At 42.8% G+C, this 21,672-nt stretch overlaps 1 protein-coding gene across 4 annotated transcripts in view; it reads left to right on the top strand.

Moving 5' to 3' along the window:
• The window catches only part of USP32 (ubiquitin specific peptidase 32), a 173,466-nt gene that overhangs the window by 93,690 nt on the left and 58,104 nt on the right, over positions 1–21,672 (top strand). For all 4 annotated transcript variants that reach the window (XM_075904742.2, XM_075904740.2, XM_075904739.2 and 1 more), the window contains exons 6-9: positions 12,128–12,259; positions 14,873–14,980; positions 15,922–16,037; positions 16,416–16,478. In XM_075904742.2, the coding sequence (XP_075760857.2) occupies positions 12,128–12,259; positions 14,873–14,980; positions 15,922–16,037; positions 16,416–16,478 (419 nt within the window). The remainder of the gene's footprint in view (positions 1–12,127; positions 12,260–14,872; positions 14,981–15,921; positions 16,038–16,415; positions 16,479–21,672) is intronic.

Below are 21,672 nucleotides of genomic sequence, written 5' to 3'. Positions count from 1 at the left end.
GTTTCCTACTTTCCTCCTAAACTTGTCCCTTTTCTATTTTTTGTAGCACCTAGGTGCACTAGTTGCTTGTGACTTACTATGGCCTTTGCACAATGGCAGTGGTTATTCTTAGTAGATGAGTTAGTTCTGTAAAAACATCATTTTAAGTCAATTTGGGGGTTTTCAGGATGGCACTATAGATGTAAATTGTGGCTTTTGTTTGTTTAATTAGGGTTTACCATACAGGATTCATAAAACTTGAACATGTTTGGAATAAATATAAGTAAATATATTGACTCAGGAGCAGGAAAAAAATTCTGAGATAATCTAGTCAGCCAGTTACATTGTCTTCGGTTCAGTAATGTATTTATGTACATGCCTAAATTTAAACCCATGAATAATCCCATCTCTACAGCGATGCACTTGAATATGTGGTGCTCCATGTGATAGCTGAACGAATAAGAGCAGGTGAGTCTGATGTTGAAAGTGAATGATTACTGAGATCCTTGCTTGGCCCTGGGAAATGTCTCGGCAATAGCTTGTCTACCCAAAAAATTAGCTCATATACAAAAGAAGGCCTTAGTTGAAGCCAGAGGTAACCTATGACTGATAAACGGGAGATAAGAGAGCATGCATTTGAAACAGTGTTTGGGAAAGGGAACTGTTTCTGGAGAGAGTGGGTTGAAAATCCTAGAAATATTTATGCAAAGATATAACAGGAAAGGAAAATGAGATGATCCATCATCTTCACCCTCAGTTAAAGACTGTCTGGAACAGACTTACATACATTATTCTCTGACTATTATAACCCCACTGGTAACATCAGTATCTCTGTATGATACTCAAGTGGATGCTGGTTATAAATGATGAAGTTTCCCTTGAAATATATATTTAGCTCTGGGCGAGTAACACAGTAAATGTGAAAACATTCCTACTATGGTGTGAACCAGTGTTCTGAATTTTGCCATATGCCTTCAGTTTTTAGTCAGGACATGTTTGTTGTGAAGTTAGAGGATTTACATTCCTCTTACCATTGATAGGCACTTGCATCTACAACCTAGGTGCTTAGATATGAAGGTAACCGGCACAACAGAACAAACAAAAGAAAACAGAACTTCCCATCTACATCTTATTTTGCTCGATAATAGAAAGGAAAGGATATTTAAGCAAGCTTTAGGCCAATATGAAAACCCCCTGGTGTGGTTTAATCTTCACCTCACCACCTCGTTATCCTCTTAGTTGCTGGGTCATTGTATGTCACTTTAAGCTGCTCTCTCTGTCGGAAGCCCTAGAATCTTCTCTTAATTTGAAAGTGACAAACAACTGTGTTTGTGCAAAAATACTTGTGTTCAGTCACCTGCTGTTTAGGTAGAAGCCAAGCTATTTGGAGATGAAGAGCTGTGTATGTGGATGGGAGCTGGATTTTACTTGGAGAGTATTATGGTAAACAGTAACATAAGACAAGCATTAGTTAAAATGTTGGGAATATGGTATGCTGCTTTTGTTGTGAACCAGAGAATATTGTTCCTTTAGGTGGGTAAAAATTAATTTGTTTTTCAGTGCATGTTGAAATATTTATAACTCTGACTAATTAGTGTAATTGTAGACAATATTTAAGAAGTAAATACAATACTGTATGAATATGATCTTAACATTTTTTCTGTGCAATAATGTGCGTACAGTTTCTAACTATTTCACTGTGTATAGTAGATTGACAAATCTACAGGTACCACATTTCTGCAGAAAATATTCTGCTAATCTTCTGATTATATGTATTGTAAAGAAACAATAGTATTGTTACTGTAAGTTCAAGAAATTTTATATTTTGAATAATAAAGGGTGGCAAGGGTTTTGACTTAAGTTTATCAGCTGTGACTTAGTAGTTTATACTCTATGAAGGTTACAATTTGATAGCCAATTGACATTTTTAACTTGACTCTGATTGTAGTTGTTGAATTGCTGTTAAAAAGTCACTTGGGTTTTTAAAGATTTTTAAACATCTACAAAGTATTCATCTTTAAAGTTATACAAAGAAATAAAAAGCATTAAGACAAAAGAATTTAGAACTGTAAACTAGAACAATGACTACTTTTTATCCTTACTGTGGTTTAAATGTACTGACATCTAATTCTTAGGTGGGCCTCAGTAATTTAGCTAAGTATTTAATATAATGAACTGAGAACACACGCTTTCCGACATCCCCTTTGAGACTCTGATATCAAAAGCTCTTTTGGCAGGTACAACCATTTATTTTATATTTGTATAACATCTGGTACAGTAGGGGGGAGGGTCTCATCCCAGATATGTGTCCCATACTTTAAAAAATATATATGCATAGTATTTGACCTATGCTACCAATCTTATTATATTAAATCACACTGTGTAATAGATATGTATCTCAGCATATAAGGCTAGACTCACCACAAATTTATAAAAACAACAACCTTAACAGTATACAGCAAGTTGCATAGTTGTGTTGTCCAGAAATTTTGCATTTGTATTTTCATTCAAGGATTGTGCTATATTGCATTTTCTTTGTATATAAAAATAACTTCCTGTCTGTTTCATCATGAACAACACTGTTAATTTGGTAGAACCAACTCCTAGAAGGCCTGATTCAGCACCCATTAAAGATTCCTGTTGATTTGAATGATTGTACAGTAGGTCTTATTATAATGTTTTATATTTGGAGAACCAAGACGTAAAGTTGTTTATCCATCTGGCAGTTATTTGGGAGACACTGAGATTCAGACACTGTACATGTCATACAAAATCTTTTGTGTTCATTATTTTCAGTTGCAAAAGACAGTACAGTGATGATGTACTGCAAGTTGCACAATATAAATAGTGGACATGAAACAGAATTAATGGCCAAGGACTCTGCATCTTCAGACGTTACTGGTGACTTTGGTGTGCCAGTTTTTGGGTGCTCAACTTGAGACTCCTTGAAGAGAGGCTGTGTTTTCAGAGGCTGAGTGCTCAATAATTGTAAAAACTGATTTTAAATTGGGCACCCAATTTAAAAAAAAATAGTTCAAAGGAGGCATTTAAGTTTAAAAAAAAAAATCAAACAAACAAACTTGAAATTACTACACAGATGAAAAAAAAAATACGATATGGAATATTATTCTGTGCTTGATCTACTCTACCTTGTAGTTGGTTTTTAAGATTATACACACAAGTTGGAATGATCTAATCACTGACCCTCTCAAACTACTCCTTATGCCTTTGAAACTAAGGGTCTCAGGTACTGTAATCAATCATTCTTCAGTTTTACTCATGCAAAATTGATGGGGAATTCTCCAAAGCTTGGTTATATAGGAAATGAAGAATTGTTTTCTGCTTTGTCTTTTTGGTTTCTAAAATATTTAATGTATGCAAGTTTAATCAATACAATGACTTGTCTGGCTAGTGTTATCAGTGTAGCAGTTTCATATTCATTTTATTAGCAATCCTTTTAAAGATGACTGTTTTCAAAACAATCTTTTCAATGACCTTGCTATTCAAAGCACTGCTTGACAAAAATGCTGATAAAAATGAGTTGGCAATCATTCTTTCCCAAGGTTAAATAGGCACAAGCAATTAAGATAACTTTGAAGAAACCAAGTAAGCCAAACATATTTTATTAAATGAAACATAAGCCATTTTAAGTTTCCTTTATTTTTATATCTAATCAGTCAAGTTTACCCATTAGCCCTTAATTAAACATAAATGGTGTAGATGCCTCAATGCTGCCAATAGTTGCTCTTCTTTATTTGGTAGATGATTAAGGCATTGTGTTAACTCCCTGATCTTTTTTTATGTAATTGTCAAGTGTTACCAGCCACCCATTAGATGGTGCATGATAACTGGCCTCCTTGTTTTCCTTTTGTATTTCCTTGTTTCTAAATAAGTAGGTTGAAAGAAGGGAACTGATCTATATACTCTCTTTAGTTTCTTAGGTAAATAGTATTGGCGTGATTGCTAACAAAGAAATAGGAACAACGTATATGTGGAAAAATCTTCATAGGAAGAACTTGTCATTCACATTACATAATGCGATAAATTGATTTTACTCTTCAATTTTCTACACTTGCTCAAAACTCTTAGGCTGTGTCCAGACTCAGGGTTTTTTTCGAAAAAAGTAGCCTTTTTTCGAAAAAACTTCACCTGCGTCTAGACTGCAGCTGCGTTCTTTCGAAATTAAATCGAAAGAACGCGGCTTTTCTTTCGACGGCGGTAAACCTAATTTCACGAGGAAGAAAGCCTTTTTTCGAAAGTGCTCTTTCGAAAAAAGGCATTCTTGAATGCCAACGGGTTTTTCGAAACAGCATCCAGACTGCCTGGGTGCTCTCTTTCGAAAAAGTGGCTTGCTTTTTCGAAAGTTCCGCTTGCAGTCTAGACGCTCTTTTTCGAAAGAGGCTTGCAGTCTAGACATAGCGCTAGCGTAGCACATTTCTTCTAATCTTGTTCTTCTTTCAAACATTTATTTTTGGTGTTGAAGCTACAAGAATGTTTTCTTAATCCATATCTTCTGTAGAAAAATGTAATACAGTAATTCCTCATTTAACACGTGCCCACTTAACACATTTTCGCGATAGCACGATTTTTTTTAGGGATCATTTTTTGAATTACATGACCGTCCTCAGAATAACATGATTTCCCCAGCTGGCCCATCGCTGGCGGCTGCATGGGGCTTCTCCCGCCTCCCTGCAAAGCAGCAGAGGGTTTGCCGCTTGCCACACTGTTCCCTACTGACTCCCCCTCACAGGACGCCTTGCCCCCTCTTCTCCGCCCCTGCTTGCAGGCCGGCAGCTGGGTTTCCCCAGCTGGCCCGTCACCGGCGGCTGTGCGGGGGAGGGTTTGCTGCTCGCCGCACCGTTCCCCGGCAACCCCTCCTCGCTGGACACAGTATGAGTCCCCGCAGACCCCTCACAGGGGCATACTCCCAACCCAATCCCCGTACCCTCTCGTTCCCTTCCCTTTCCCAGAGTCAAACACTTCCCCTCCCTGCTGTAACCCAGTCCCCTTTCTCCCCCAACCTTATGTCCCGGCCCCAACAGACACCACTGCTTGAAACGCAACCCCCATCTTTTCCATTATTTTCAATGGGAAAATTGACCCCGCATAACACGTTTTCACTTAACACGATCATTTTCTGAAACATATCTATAGTGTTAAATGAGGAATTACTGTACTCTATTCCTCACAAGTAACTTTGAGACCCTCTTCTCAGTACACCACTATACTTACACCTGTAAGAAAAGTACACCTTTCCTCAGCTGTATCTTCTGTGCTTCTGACATTCCCCCATCTGTTTAATCTCTAATAATCTTAGACCTCTATCTTGGTGTGTTAACTGTGTGACAATCCAATAATATCGCTCTTTAGAATGACCCAGTTCCGAGTTATTTGTTTCATCACAGGTGAATATTCTAGGCAAACTCGGGAAATTACTTGCACCTACAATAGTCTTATTGAAAATAGTTTACCTGTTTTCCCCTCTTGATTCATAACTAGAATAATCTCTTTTTGTATGTTGTTTATACTCAAGTGATATACAGGATAAAGACAAGGAAGTGTGCTAGAATTGGCACTAGCAAATTGCAGGGAAAACAGCTTGTACTTATTGGCACACCTAAATCTCTCATCCTGGAAGAAAGAAACTCACTGTACTATGAAACACCTCTGAGATGGAAGGACATTCAGGCTCTTACCATTTATCAGGCATGCAGAGCATCCTGTTTTTCTTCTGGGCAATAGGTGCGGCCATTTTGCATGCTCATACCCAGGATACAAAATGTTTTCACAATGCCCTCTGGAAACCCAGAGTGGTTTGGGTATGATTCTCTTGCTCTTTCCAGGGAGCTTGATTTTTGAGCCACAGAAAGATTGTATTCCTTTTTTTATAGGGAAAGAATAAACCTACATTAAAAGCAAATAATTTCATTTAAACTAATCTTTGGCATGCCTTCTTCAAGAAAGTAAATCATGGGTTTCTTCTGTCAAAACTTTGTCACCTTTTGCAATTTTGTGGTTTAACTAGGATTTTTTTGGTTAAGATAAATCCTCTTACTTCAGGTCATCCACGTCTCTTTATTCCCCAGATATATCTCATGGTCTGCTGTGGAATATAGATATGCATATCCCTTTTTTCTAGATTGCAAGCTGAGCTTTAGGATTGTCTGAATTGAACAACATTAAATTTCAAGCGTATGTTCATCTTTTGCTCCTCACTCTAATGAACCACATCTTCAGCCTGTAAGTTTGGAATTTAAAATTTGTAACTCTTCATTAAGTCACTCATTTATGCTACTTTAGTGAAACTGTGCATTAGAAAACAAAGCCATGAACCTGAAATGTGGTGCTTGCTTGTTTTTGTTTTTTAGTTGAGCTGGATTGTTACAGAATCACCTAACATATTTAAGCCCTAAATAATGTTACTGTAAGAAAAAATAACTTGATTGAAGCTCAGTTCTGACAGTCAGGAGGTAGTTAAGCAAGGGTCACTGGCTCATAACGGATGTGAGTTTTAGGGAAAAGAAATTGGAGGTAGCGCAATGATAGATGTTGCTTATGGGCAATAAGGTGTCAGTAGGAATTGGTCTGCCTTGCATGCATGAACAACCGAATTCTAAAAATGGAAGAAATGCCTGTTAAGCTTTCTTGTTCTACGCATCTGTCTTCCTTTGCTACGCCAGATGCTGAGTACCCTCAATTCCCACCTCTTGAAGGATAGGGTCCTTAGTGTGCTTATCTACCAAAGTGGTGGGAAAACAATCCCAGAGCACAGAAAATGTACACTTACTGCATACTGAGAAGATTTTGGTTTAATAAATAATCATTGTTTTGTTAGCTCTTAAAGTACACTTTCTTCTTCCAGTCTCTTGCTCACGTCCAGTCCACGTTAGGTATGTATGTGCCTCATACACAGTTGCCAGAGATTTTTCTTTCAGTTGTATCCATTGGGTCGACTCGAGCACCCTCTGGAATCGCATGCCAGTATAAAGGGTGCCACCAATCTTTTCCCCTCCCAGTTTTTCCTTGCTGCCTGTGGCAGTTGCTGGAACATACCCCCCGCCCTCCTTGCGGGAACAATTCCTGCAAAGGATGGCTGTGAACTTGGGCATGGAGGTTGAGGCATTACCACGCAGCCTAAGAGATGTCCTGACCAGTGTTCCCTCTAAGATTTTCCATCCATGAGCGGAGTGACTTTTGTCGTGTGCGCCAGCTATGAGGGCACGTGTGCTTGTTTAGATGGCTGCCACAGCTCCCTGAGACTCTCCCAGATAGTAACCCCCCCACCTCGTGTGGAGAAGGTGAGACGTGTGCTCCCTAGGCAGCCTGTGTACAGGGCAGGGGATGCCGTGGGCTACCTCTTGCGGGGGGAGGAGGGCATGAGCCCCCACCTGGGGCAGAGGGAAGCTGCTGCCAGCGCCCAGGGTTTGTAGAGAGTGAGGTGCTGTTGGGAGCAATAAAATGTGGAGCAGTGGTGAGGGAGAGGATTGGAAACCAGGGGGCTCTGAGGGGAGAAGGCAAGGTAGGGGGGGATGGAGATGCGTGGGATCCCATTCCCAGGAGCAGCTGTACCACAGCCTGGCTCCAGCCATGGGAAAGCAGCCCAGCTGATAGAACAGACGGAGCCTCTCCACACGTGGCAGGCGCAGGTGCCGGAGCAGGCCCTGGCCCCAGAACAGGCCCTGCTCCCTGCTATGCGGCAGGCCGTGGCTCCTCACTGGGGCAGGGCCCCCGCCCACCCTTGCCACACAGCAGGCCCAGCTGCCAGTGTAGGCTCTGCTAGGGTTGCCAGATGGTTTAACCAAAAATACTGACATCCCTCCCCCAAAAGGGGAGAAAATTCTGTTGAGGGAAAAAGGGGGAGACCAAAGTGGGGGGGGGGGGGGGGGGGAAAGGATCCTGAGAGTTGTTAAGCTTTAAAAAAAAAAAAAAAGCGTGGCCCCTTTAAGAAACAGTTTTGAGGTTTTTTTGGCGCTAACAGGCTGCCGGCGGCCGCCTGCCGTCATGCCTTCCTGTGTGGAGCCAGACAGCTCCCCTGGAGATCCCTGATAGCCACCAAAATAGAAGCAAAGAGACGGGACCTGTTTGGATGTAAGGTTTATTGTAGGGTTGCCAGGTGTCCGGTTTTGAACCTGACAGTCCAGTATTTGAGCTTTCTGTTCGGAAAACTAATTGAGAAAATATAAATGTCCTGTATTTTCTAAATAAGATGTAATGTAGATTGTGATGTAATGTCGAGTGTGTCCCGTATTTTTGTTGAAACCATCTGGCAATCCTAGTTTATTGCATGGGTAGTCCCCAGTTTCGTATCTACAACTAGCAGCAACAATTAATTATTCCCATGAATTATAGAAACAAACATTTTTGCCTTGATAGTTCTGTTTGCAAATTCAAAGAAAGAACACACACATTTTCTGTTCCGAAATGTAATATGTTATTCTTAAATTCAAAAGCCGATACGTAGCGTGCAGTTCTAAAGGTATTTATTACATTTCTGAATTTATAGAGGACCGTACCACGTTGTGGATAATAGTGCAGTTGCATATTTTTTAAACTATTTTTTTCTTTAAGTTTCAGAATTGTCAGTTTAGCACTATTTTATTTTTATTTTTTTTGCTTTTAAATTTAACTTTTTCAAAAACCTAGACTTTAGCCTGGGGTGTATGCAATGAAAGCCAAGAAACTCTGTAAAGATAAAAAGATGGCAGTGGAGCCAGAACCTGGGAAATTTTTTTTGCTTCCCTGCAAGAAATTTCCTGAGACATAGAAGTATGCAGTAGGTCACAGAGTGGCCTGGGGGCACCTGTGAGAAGTTGCTGTAAATTAGAGCAGTCCAGGATCAAAGCCCATTTTATATATATATAAAAAAGCTTATGTTTGTTATTGCTACACTCTGAAACATTAATAAACTGAAAAGATTTTAATAATCATATTTACAAGCTTTATTCTGCTTTTTTGCTTTTTACATGTCTCTCTCATTTGGACGGTGAATAACTAGACGGTTAGTGGATGCATCAGTGCAGTATTTATTGTGGATAATGACAGTATAAATATAATAGCTGTTTCCATCGAAAGTGTAATGGGTTCCTCACATGTCATGCACTGCTCATTCTAACGGCTCTGATTGGAATGTTGTGGTTTTATCGAACATGCACTGTAGAGAGAAGAAATGTAATAGTTTCATTTTGCACATTTTTTCTAGTTAATTTGTTTAAATATTTTGTTGGAGGATACCCAGAGAAGACAGGAGTTCAGCCTCTGTGCTTCAAATGTAATTGCCTTTTTACACTTTCTGCAAACATGCAGTGATGAAGTAGCTTCGAGTAGCTTGCTGTACATTGGACTTTATGCCTGCTGGGATGTTAAAATGTGTTCACACTAATGTTAATGTGATTGTTACTCTTCTGAACTGAGCTGAGTAGAGTACATTTAATACAAATACATTTTTCTTGTCATTCACCTCCTTTTCAGTATAATGCAAAGCACCAATGATTGGTGTTCAAGAAATACAGACCAGCAACCTTAACCTGGGACTGTGATCCGTAACTATTGCTGCTTATGGTTGGACATCAACCAAAGAGCAGCTGACAGTTGCATTCATAGGACAGTGTAAGTTGCCTGTCAAAATCCAGAATGGGAATGAGGAACTGTTCCTTTCTATTTACTTTATTATATACCATTAAGGTCAACCAGATTCTTAAGTTTGGAATACAGGGAGTCCCCGGGTTACGTACAAGATAGGGACTGTAGGTTTATTCTTAAGTTTAATTTGTATGTAAGTCGGAACTGGTGTTCAGATACAGCCGCTGTTGAAACTGACCAGCGGCTGACTACAGGAAGCCCGAGGCAAAGCTGCTCTGCCCCGGGCTTCCTGGAATCAACCGCTGATCAGTTTCAACAGCGGCTGAATCTGGATGCCTGGGACGGAGCAGCTGGGGCGCTGCCGGGTAGGTCCCAACAGCGCCGCACCTCGGCGCTACTGGACCAACCCGGCAGCGCCCCAGCTGCTCTACCCCAGGCGTCGACAAGAAAACCCAGGCGTCGACAAGAAAACACTAGCTGCGCCCCTCCCCCCCCCAAGCAGACCAGGGAGATGCGGAGCAAAGCCTCTGAGGACGCGGGCGGCGGGACCGCGGCGCCTCTCTGCGGTCCCGCTGTCTGCGTCTCCCTGGTCTGCTGGGGGGAGGGGTGCAGCTAGTGCCCCCTCAGCAGACCAGGCTTTTCTCGCCGCGGAGGACGCGGGCGGTCCTGCCGCCCGCGTCCTCTGTGGCGAGAAAAGCCGTTCCACGTCTCCCTGGTCTGCTGGGGGGTGGTCCCCCAGCAGACCAGGGAGATGCGGAGCAAAGCCGCGGCGAGAAAAGCCGCTCCGTGTCTCCCTGGTCTGCTGGGGGGGGCCCCCAGCAGACCAGGGAGACGCGGAGCGGCTTTGCTCGCTGCGGAGGACGCGGGCAGCGGGACCGCAGTGCGTCTGGGCGGTCCGCCTCGCGAGTCCTCCACGGCGAGAAAAGCCCTGTTTGTATCTAGGGATCTGACGTAAGTCGGATCCACGTAAGTCGGGGACTGCCTGTACATATTGGCCTATATTGATCCACTAAAACCTGGAGTTGAGGCAAAGATGACATGTTAAAACTTCTTTGTTTTTCTTCTGTTTTTAGTCCATGTGTCATTGTTTTGTTTCTATAGTCTAACTGAAGTTAAATCCTATTAGAAAGCTGGCATGGTTTTAAGGGCTTAGAACCATCTGGGAATGAGATCACACAAGGTGTTTCTTAATATAGACGGCTTTGTTATTAAATAGATATTTGAGAAACACTTAATTCACACCAACCTAAAGCACTGTTGACACATTTGCAACACATGGGTAAAATACTTTGGTGAAAATATTTCTTGAATAGATTATTATTTCAAGCACAGAAATTTATCCAAGACTTCAGTTTTCTAGAGACTGCTGTTTTGCACTTAAGAGTTTTACTCATGTTTTCTTGTGGAAACCCTTTACTCCTCCCATTGGCTATTTTAAAATTGAATTGGTTATTAGTGACTTGCATGTTTATCTCATTCATCTGATAATGATCTTAAAATTGAAAAAATAGAAACTAGCTAGTTTCACATGTCACTGGCCTGTGTTAATGCACATTCTTGTGACTGTTTTCTTCTACATCTCTTACCTATTCCTTGTTATATTCATGACTGCATTCTGTTGTCAAATTAGTATAATCCTTGCCCCAAAGAGTTCAAATTTGAATTTGGGCAGTGAGCCTCACTCCTTGTGTCTTCAGGTCATTTTGTAATAAAAACAATAAATAAGAAAAATAAATAAAGGCAAATGATTTTAGGGTTGGAAATAATAAACATTGAAATATTGTCATGTGTAAATGTAAGGTTAAGTTATAGTTTCATTAACTGTTTTAATTCCATGGTACTCTGTACAGGTATTTGTTCTAGTGTTAACGTACAGCTTTCAAACGTGAATGCCTAAGTAGAGCAACGAAGTCCTATACTTGGATGTTCATGATACTGTGTGTAGAAATGCTCATTTTACATCCTGATTTCAATATTCTAATGTGTGATGTCCTGTTGAGGGCTAGCATTGAGAAAATAGGCACTCTGTGGAATTAGACATCAGTGGGGGGGAATGACCACATAGAACAAGAGACTTCAGCAAACTCAGCAGCTGGCAAAAATTGACTTCTGTCATACCTTTGGATGTGTGACACTGAGAGAGATCACAATGTAATTGATTTTTAATCTCTGATGTAGTGGAGGTGATGTGCCATGATTCTGTATGTAAGGAAACTAAATTCAGCTTCTTTCTCCATTGTTACTATGAATTTGTGTGTTTGGGAAACAGGCATAAAATGATTCATTGTTTCTCTTTTTTTAAAGAAGCAATCTTCTGTTTTCATTGGGCTAAGTTTAGCTCCCTGTATGAATGGCAACAGTTTATCTGTCCAAAATATTCCAACATTTGCAGACAAACTTCACAGGAATCTTAACAACTCTTCGCTATATTGATAAATGAATGTTGTTATACTAGAAGTTTTTTTATAAGTATCTAAACAGAGTTGTGTACACATTTGCTTTGTATTGGTACAAATTAAATGTTTTCTTTAAAGACCTTATTCTGTTTGATTTATTTTTTTATATACAGTGGAAGAATCAGACATCATCGATCTTGAAAAACGATATTGGCTTTTGAAGGCTCAGTCAAGAACTGGACGTTTTGATTTAGAGACATTTGGCCCTTTAGTTTCCCCTCCCATTCATCCATCATTGAGTGAAGGTATGGGACACTGATAAAAATATTCATTCTATGAAGTTATAGTGCTGTAGGGCTTACAATAGTCTAGCTAATTTCATTCCAGAAGTGCCTATTTACAGAACTCTAAAAAGCCAAGGTCTCTCAATAACCCCTGCTGCCAATCTAATATATGTGACTTCAGGTACATCAATAGAGTATCTGAAGTTGATATGATTACTGCAGCATCTTATGTGCAATCAGGTGAGTGGGGACTGCTCTCTCGTCAACACCGGCTACTTTTCTCATCCTGGTGGAGTACTCCGGCATCAATGGGAGAGCACTCTGAGATTGATTTATTGTGTCTAAGCAGACACAATAAATTGACAGCCAGTGGATTGATTGCTTCAGCGTCAATTCCCGTTATTGTTGAGACCAGCCTTTTTCTTGAGGCTTTTTTGGGGAGAAGGTTTATTTCTCTGAGCTCTAAAAAAAGTATAGAAAGCAGTTGTGAAAGCTTGTTTATTGACAAATGTAGAATGACAGAAGTAGTAGTTCCTCTCTGATGCATACTTCTGAACTTGCAGGAAAGCTGGAAAACATTCTGATCTATATTGTGTACATTACCTTACTCCTTGAAATTTCTTTGTCATTCTTGAAGTTATCTAATGGATGAAAAAATATTCCTCTGTTTCTTTAGCCAGGAATATGGGATTTTTTTTTAATGCTAAGTAATTTCATCTTTAAAGTGGATTTTCAGTGTGCTCAGTCAAAAGGTCGTCCTATAGTCAATTAAAGTGACCTTTCTTTATAACAGCTCCAGATAAAGAGGGTGACAGTGACTAGTTGGCTCAGAAGCTTGGTAATGGGAACACAGAACCATTCATAACTAGGTTGGCCCTTCCAAATCCCAACCAGGTTGGTAGTGACTAAAGGTTGTAACCATCTAATATCTGTTGGGTGTTCCATGGTCAGGTCTCACTCCCCTTCTTTATGAACTGGTGTCCATATCACAAAAACTTTACCAGAATTGTCGCTATTTGACAAGTGTTGGCAAGTAAAGCAGCAGTGGGCAACCTAGGCTACTGAGTGGGCCATAATAGTGGCTGTCCTTCATCTCAATGAGCTGCAAGGTTGTTGTAACCAAGATGGCCTCCCAGGATAGGGTAGTTTTTGCTAACTGCTCTTCCATACCTAGAATTTGCAGTGTATGCCAATTAAACCGTAACAGCACTTTGGGTAGAGTGAGCGCACAGCTCTCACAGTCAATATTATGTGCAGTCGACATGCACTTGCACCTCCCTTCACATACCCTTGCTTTACATACATGTCACTTTAATCATACTGGTAGGGAAAAAACTAGGTCAACAGAAAACAATGGAATCTGGCAACCATGCACGTGGGCAACAGTAAATAAAATGTCTCACAGGCCATACATAAAACCCAGATAGGCCACATGTGGGAATGTTAGTTAGGCTTCTCCACATCAGTCCTGATCTACGATTGTACCTGCTTGCTTTATTTTGTAAAATGGAACACTTCATTCACTCAGTCAAGATTGTATTTTGAGAAGGATTTTCAAAAGTGCCTAAGGATTTAAGTATCGAAACCCCAGTGATAGTCCTAAGTCAGTAGCTCTTAAAGATATGGGGACTGTGAGCAGGTTCCTGGGGGCCACCAAACAGAGTCAGTGTTAGGGTTGCTGGATCGCAGGCCAGAAAGCTAAAGCCCCACCACGTCAGACTGAAGTCTTGGGCACTAAGTCTTGGCAGCAGTGGTAGCCAGAGCCCAGGGCCCTTTATATTGCTGCCAGAGCGCCACTGAGGGCTGCTTGGGGGGAGACATGGTGCTTTCTGGGCAGGATGGAGGGCTGCCTAGCCCCAGCCTCGCTCCTTTTGCCTGAGGGCCCCACCCTTCCCGGGGGAGGGAGGGCAGTGCAGAGCAGGGTCCCTCATTTTTCTCAGGGGCCTGACGAGGCTGTCGGCCCCACTGGGCTGAAGCTGAGACCTAAACAATGTAGCTTCACGGGCCCCAGAAATTGCTTTGTTTGCTAACCCCGTCTAATGCCAGCCCTGGCTTGTATATTCAGAAAACCAGTTCTTGTGGCACAGGTGGTCTGGGGAGTTTTATAGCATGGTCGGGAGTGGGGGGGGCTCAAAGATAAATGTTGAGAACTCCTGTCCTAAATCATGCAGGGCCAGTGGAAATCCATGGGAGTTAGGCACCAAGGCATTTTTGAAAATCCCACGGAGACCTATCTGCATTTGGAAGTGCCTAAATACCTTTAAAAATCTGGTCCTTGAACACTTTTGAAAAATGTTCCCCAATGGCCTTGGCAATTAGTTATTTCCCAGATACACAAGAGACTTGTGTAACTCATTGAACATTAGGAAGGTAGCATCATCTGTGAATGAGACTGCTGGCCAGGAATTCCTGAATTTTTTGTATTCCTGGTGCAGTCCTGCCCTGGGTAAGTCACTTATTATGTTTTTTTGGTTTTCTATTTAATGGGCTTAATTATCTGCTTTGCAGGTATTGAGGGTTAATTACTCTAACTAATGTTTGTATTTGGCTGTAAAGCATTATGTAAGTGCTAAATATTGTTTGTGAGTTTGTCTGATCAGACTCCGTGTGTGGTGATGCTTCTGTGGTTTGTAGGTTTGTTTAATGCCTTTGATGAAAATCGTGACAATCACATAGACTTTAAGGAAATCTCCTGTGGGCTATCAGCATGTTGCAGGGGACCGTTGGCAGAAAGGCAAAAATGTGAGTGTGCAAAATATTGCCCATTAAGATTCTAATTTAAAAAAAAAATCTGTTCAATTTTGTACTTGCGGAGGAGGAGGGAGGGGGGAAGCCCTAGAAAATTGCATCTTGAATATGAAGGCTTTATTTTGGTAAATATGGTTAATATTTATTAATACAATGTATTCTTGTGAGTTATTCTGTGGCTTCATTCCAGTTATAAACCTCTGTAGAAAAAACTTTTGGTATTCAGTAAGTTATTTTTGTAGTTGAACTTTGCTAACTATTCATATGCACACACTGTATTAGTGAGTACATGATGCTAATGTCTGCATCAGATTATCTAGAGCAAGGGTGGGCACTAAAATGGCTGCATTTCACCAGGGTTAGATCCTGGCAAGCCGCCAACACTATATTTACCTGAGCTTCTACAAGTAGAGGTGATTATAGCTTCCTTTTGCAGTGGTTTGCTGTTCTCGGCCAATGGGAGCTGTAGGAATTTTCACAGACCAGGACATTGCTTCCTGCAGCTCCCATTGGCTAATTTATTTTCTGTTGTAATTAGCATGAACCAGTTTGCTTTTACTGTCTGTTTCATTCACCTGGCTTCTTATGGGTTTCCTGTATTTTGTGATATACCTTTGTAGTTGAAAAAATTAAGGCATCTATGTAGCTTAAAAATTAACATTTCGCTAGAAAGCTACAGATTCTGAATACGCATTTGTTCCATGCCCTGTTACCTCAGATAGAAAGGAAGTGGCAGAGTCTGAATGTAAGTTGAGCAGAGAGGTCCTCTTTCCCACTACAACCGAGAAACACCCAATTATATTGTGAAGTCACATCATTGAACTTTTCCTTGGGTTTTGTTCTGCAGTGAAGTTGACCAAGTTCTGTAGTCCTAATTAGAACACTCTTTTTGATTAGCTTTAACGTGCTAAAATAACCCTTTTCTCCCCCCTCAGTTTGCTTTAAGGTTTTTGACGTCGACCGGGATGGAGTTTTGTCTCGCATTGAACTTAAAGAAATGGTAGTTGCACTTTTAGAGGTCTGGAAAGATAACCGCACTGATAAGATACCTGTAAGTCATGTTTTAAATCACCTGCTATTGTTTTGTACAGAGGCCTTTCAAAAATAGGCTTAGGTTTCAAAGTACAAATGTTGTGTTTGGAGACATGTCATTAAAAGAGCCTCTTTAAATGTCTGAATTAAAGAAAGGAGATGTATGCAAATGACCTTAGCTAATTTACCCACTCTGTAATTTCTGCTGCTGCTTATGATAGAGAGATATTTAGATATAAAAATATGTCTAACATGGGGACACCAAATTTTAAACAATTCAGATTCTTAATAAAAATAATTGAAATAGAAATGATTGCTCTTTTCCTCTTCTTTACATGGATAACTCTGGAATAATATATAGGCACTTAATATTGTCTTTTCTAATCTGTTTGTCCAGGAGCTGGATATGAATTTATCTGAAATCGTAGAAGACATTCTGAATGCACATGACACCACGAAGGTGAGAGCTTACTGAACGGAGTCAGTCAATTATTAGATTTCCCAACGGTATTTTCACACACATGGGAAAGGGCTCAGGTTGAATCCTGAAGGATGTAGGAACTGATTAGCTTGGATACAAATGAAAATACGTGGCAAGTAGGTAAGACCCAATTATTTCAGATTATTTAAAAGTAATACAAAAAGAAGTAAAGTTACCATGTTTGGCTTCAGTGCACAGCTCTGTCACTGTGTTCTCTACCAAGCAAAAGTCAGTTTTTCATCAGATCTTTCCAGAGACATGTACAGGTTGAAACTCTCTAAGCAGGGACACTCAAGTCTTTAAATAATAAAAATAATACCTAGCTCTTAAAACTAAAATGCCCACTTGGGGAAGTGAAGGACCAGATTGACAGAGCCCAATGAGTACCCAGAAGTCACCCACTACAGGACGGACTACAAGGAAAATAACAGAACGCCACAGGCTATTGCCTAAAACTCCTCTAGCACATCATTGATGATTTACAGCCTATCCTGGAAAATGATGGCTCACTCTCCCAGAGTTGGGGAGGCAGGCCAGTCCTTGCTTCAGGTTGAGGGACTGTCTGTAGGCAAATACTCACTAGCAGCCACACACCACGCCACAGGAACACTAACCAAGAACCCATCCCTGCAACAAACCCCTTTGCCAACTTTGTCCACACATCCATAAAAGTGGCATCGTCACAGGACCTAACCAGTCTCTGTGCCAAGTGATAAATGAACCTAAATCAGACATCAAGAAAGTGTGACCATACAAAAATCAGTAGGAGAACACTCTAACCTTCCTGGATACTCAGTAACAGATTTAAATGTAGCCATCCTTTTAGAAAAAAATCCTTCGAAACCAGACTACAAAGAGAAACAGCAGAACTGCAATTCAGTTGCAAATTTAACATGATCAAATTAGGACGGAATAAAGGCGTTAGAATGGCTAACTCACTAGAAAGACAGTTTTCCCTCTCTTGATATTCACACCTCCCCATCAACTGCTGGGAATGAGTCACATTCACACTGACTGAATTGACCTTGTTAACACTGGTTCTACACTTGATAAGTAACTTCCTCCTTTTGATACACTTGTGTGTGTGTATGTATGGGTGTGTGTATATATATGTGAATCTATGGGTGTGTGTGCGCGCGCACACACACATATATTGTGTAAGTAAAAGTGTCTTATGAAAAGTTATCAAGATACCAAGAAGTGCTTAATTACCTTTGAACAAATGTATACCATACCCACTTGTGTTCCAGTGAAGTTGTTGACCCATCTTCCGGTAGAAAAGATTATTTAGTTATTCTGATGATAGGAAAGAGGGCCTCTAGGATGCTCTTTCCTTCATCCACTCAATTTTTTATGGTTTGGTCCCCACTGAGGGGTAGTCTGTAGCTAAGCACATCAATGACCCATTTCCAAAATGTTCAGTGAAAGGGAAGAGACCCTACCTTCTCAGCAAAGATTACGTGTAGAATAATGGAGCCTCCCAATAGATTACAAAAATAGTGGTAGAAAAAGATGCTGATGCAATAATTAAGTTATTGAAATCCTATATACATTATTTCTTTTGGCCTTTGAACTGTGGGGGAAAAAAGGTTGTAACCAGAGATTTATTAATGCCCCTACTGTGTAAGGGTTTATGCAGTTGCATTCCAGCATGAACATATCAAATTGAGCCTTTTTATCAGGCAATTGAAAAATTAGAAAGTTTAATGGAGCTGGGCAATGTCATACTATGCTACTTTGTCATTTCCTGTTTATATTTATAAACTGAATTCTTGTTAATCTCTTGGCTTGGATGTATTTTATATTCACCTGTGGTCAGCAACAGCAGACAGTTAAAATATACTTTGTGTAACTGACATTTGCAAAGCTGTATTACAACTTGACCTTTGCTTTATCACTTGCAGTATTTTGACATGAAAAGGGAGCTTTATTAATGTTACTGATGGTAAAAACCTTGAGGGGGAAACAAAGCAGAACTGTGTAGCATTACCAAATGGTAATGCAGTTTTAAAATGTGGCACTTGGATTCTGTGATAGAGTAGTCTGTCTCCTGGTCAGCGCATCCTACAACCTGGCCTGGCCTAGTAAGAAGATATAAGCAAGGCTACTCAACTTTGGAAGCCCCAGTGGCCCCAATGATACTCACCACACAGACAGAGGGCCGCAACTTGAGTGTGATTGTATATACATGCAAATATATATGTGAATATATGCAAATAGCTTCTTTCACACTGATGGGCATGAATACAAAGATTATTCTTTAAGCCACGGTGCTGGACCTAAATGTGGCCAGTGTAAGCCAGTCAGCACCTCCCAGGCTCTGCCCACAAGGCTAAGTAGCCAGCACTTCCCACAATGCCCCGGTGCTCCCAGCACCGGCTCCCTGGGGGCTAGAAACGCCGACACCCTGTACCCATCTATTCCACCCGGCCAATCCGCTTGCGTATTTCAGTGTTCACCCCACCTGGAAGACACCTCGCTGTTGTGGAGCATGTTCCCAGTGGAGGCCATGTTCAAAGGATCCCACCCGTGGTCCACACGTTGAGCCCTGCATAAACCCAAATTACTCCGCGGGCTGCAAACAAACAGCCCTCATATAGAGACCCCAACTGGGGACAGGCATAGAGCGGAAGCAGCCCCAGGAATGAATAGTGCTTTGCAAAGGAATTTTGTTGCTGTTCCTGCCTCACCCAAACAGTTGGGAAGGAGTTGGGGGAAGGGGAACAGTATAAAGGCTGCCTTCTCTCTCACTGCAGAACAGACACTGTTGAACCCTCACGAAAACTAACTGGAAAAGATGTTAAGCTGAGGGGAACTGGGAAAAGCCTTGCAGCTAACTTAAGTCACAACCCTAGGTCCCAGAAAAGGTCTGGAGTAGGAACTTGTGAATAAGGATAAAAATGGTAAATCTAAGGCCTGAGTCAGAGAGAGGACTAAAGGGGAAAGTCCTGCCTGAAGGAACAACGAGGAGTCCTGTGGCACCGTAGAGACTAAACAGGTTTAATTAGAGCATATGCTTTCATGGCTAAAACCCACTTCATCAAATGAATTGGAGTGGAGAATCAGGAGAGAGAGTGAGTGTATTTTTTATACACACACACACGGCTCGGCAAAAGCGCTCGCCCAGGGCGAGTAGATTTTATCAGCTGGCGAGTGCAGGGGCAGACCGCCCCGGTGGGCGGTTGTGACGGGCTGGCCAAAGCCCGCACTACGGGCGGCGGGCCCCATCCGATCTGCCGGCCGGGCAGAGGAGCGGAGTGCCGCCGGGAAGGGGGAAGCACAGTGATTCTCAGCGCCGGGCTGCCTGTGTGCAGCTCCGGCATGAGGAGGTGGGGCACAAGCCAGAGGGTGGGACGCCAGCAGATGCCAGGATGCTTGCGTGACATGGCCCCGCTGATTTTAAAGGGCCAGGGCAGCTTGGTGGCTGCGTGGCCCCAGGAGCTGGCTGTGGCGCAGCCAGGCCCTGCCCTGCTGGCTTCAGTCCTGCCGGTGAGAGACCCCCCTCGCCGGTGAGAGACCGCTCCTGGCTGACCACCCGGCTCGCGGCACCCACCCCGCATCCCTTTGGCTCCGCGCCGCCCGTTCCCCACACTGCCCCTGCTCCTCTGGATCCCCTGCTCTCCCTCTTCCCTGCAACTCTCTGGCTCTGTGCCATCCTTGCACCCTGCTCTCCGCCGATCCCTGCCCCCCATCTCTGTGCTGCCCTTTCCCTGCACTGCCTCTAGACCCCAATCCTTCTGCCCCTCCCGTTCTCCGCGTCCCATTCCCCGTGCCTCCACCACACCCCACGTCCCTCTGGCTCTGTGCCTCCCATTCCCTGCACCACCCCTGTAATCCCCCACCAGTGTTCCCTACACCCCTCTGGCTCTGTGCTGTCCCTGCACCCTGTTTCTCCTGTGGGTCTGGAGTGATGGGGTGCTCGTCCATAGGAAGGGGCTGGACAGGGCAGGGAAAAGGTTTCTGTGATCCAGCAGCAAGTGAAAGGGGGAGTTCACTTGAAGCACCTTTGCCTTTATGTAAAAAAACAAATGAAAATGCTATCTGCTATTTATAGGGCTAAAATGCTGTGACAAAAATGGAAAAAAAAACTATTGCAAAATGCAAACGTGTAAAAGACAACAAAAAAGGGGGGGGCAGCCAAAAATGTTTTGCTCAGGGCAGCATAAAACCTAGAGCTGGCCCTGGAGGAGGGGAAGGGGCTGAGCTGGGCTGGACTAGACTGTGGGGAGAGGAGAGGGGGGGAGGAGAGGGGGAAAATATGGGGAAGGGGCTTGTGCTGAGGGGAGGGGAGGGGAGAAGGTCAGGAGAAGAAGAAGAAAGGGGAAGGCACCAAGGGAGAGGGGTGCAGGAGAGACAAACACCGGGGGCCAAGTGCAGACATTGAGGTAAAGGGCAGGAGGGGAGATGTCAGTGGAGACAGGGTGATGCTGGGAGAGGAGGGGGTAAGGGCACTGGGGGCTAGAGGGGGGAAGGGGAGGTGCTGGGAGAAGGCTAGAAAGAAGGGGTGGGTGTGAGGAAGGCGGGGATGGAGCAAGGCATGTGTGAGGGCACAGGGGCATGAGGGGAACGGGGGCAGAGGGTGGTGAGGGGATGGGCATCAGGGAAAAAGAGAGCAAAGGGGGCAGGGGCAGTGAGGGAAGGGGGAGGCACCAGGAGGGTGCAGGTGCCAGGGGATTCTGGGGGTGAAGCAGAAGGGCAGATACCTGCAGGGGAGAGACCAGCACCAGAGGAGAGAGGCAAGGCAGGTGTATAGAGGGTGGTGTTAGGAGAGGGGATGAGGAGGGGTAGCTCACATGATCAGAGTGGAGCTACTGAAGGAGTGGGCACGGGGGAGAGAAGGGCTGATGGAGGAGGGCAGGTCTCAGGAAGGCTGAGGGCAGTGAGAAGGGCAGGAGTCAGGACAGCAGGGGAGGGTGAGGGGTTGGGGGGGCAGCAGGCACCAGGGGAGGTGATGGAGCAAGGGGAGGAGACATGGCAGCAGAGTGAAAAGGTAGAGGTTTATAAGATATTTATTAATAACTTATTAGTAATTATTGTTCTTACTCTTATTAGGAATTTATGCTATTAGAAAACACTTTTGGGGGGGGAGGGTGGCGAGTCCCTTTTTTGTCTGGTGAGTAGGGTTTTCCAGAATTTGTCAAGCCGTGTGTGTGTGTGCGTGTGCGCGCACACA

The sequence above is a fragment of the Pelodiscus sinensis genome, chromosome 21 (genome assembly GCF_052426305.1).
Source record: "Pelodiscus sinensis isolate ZL-2025 chromosome 21, ASM5242630v1, whole genome shotgun sequence".
Lineage (NCBI taxonomy): Eukaryota > Metazoa > Chordata > Testudines > Trionychidae > Pelodiscus > Pelodiscus sinensis.
This window is presented reverse-complemented; position numbering and strand designations above follow the sequence as displayed.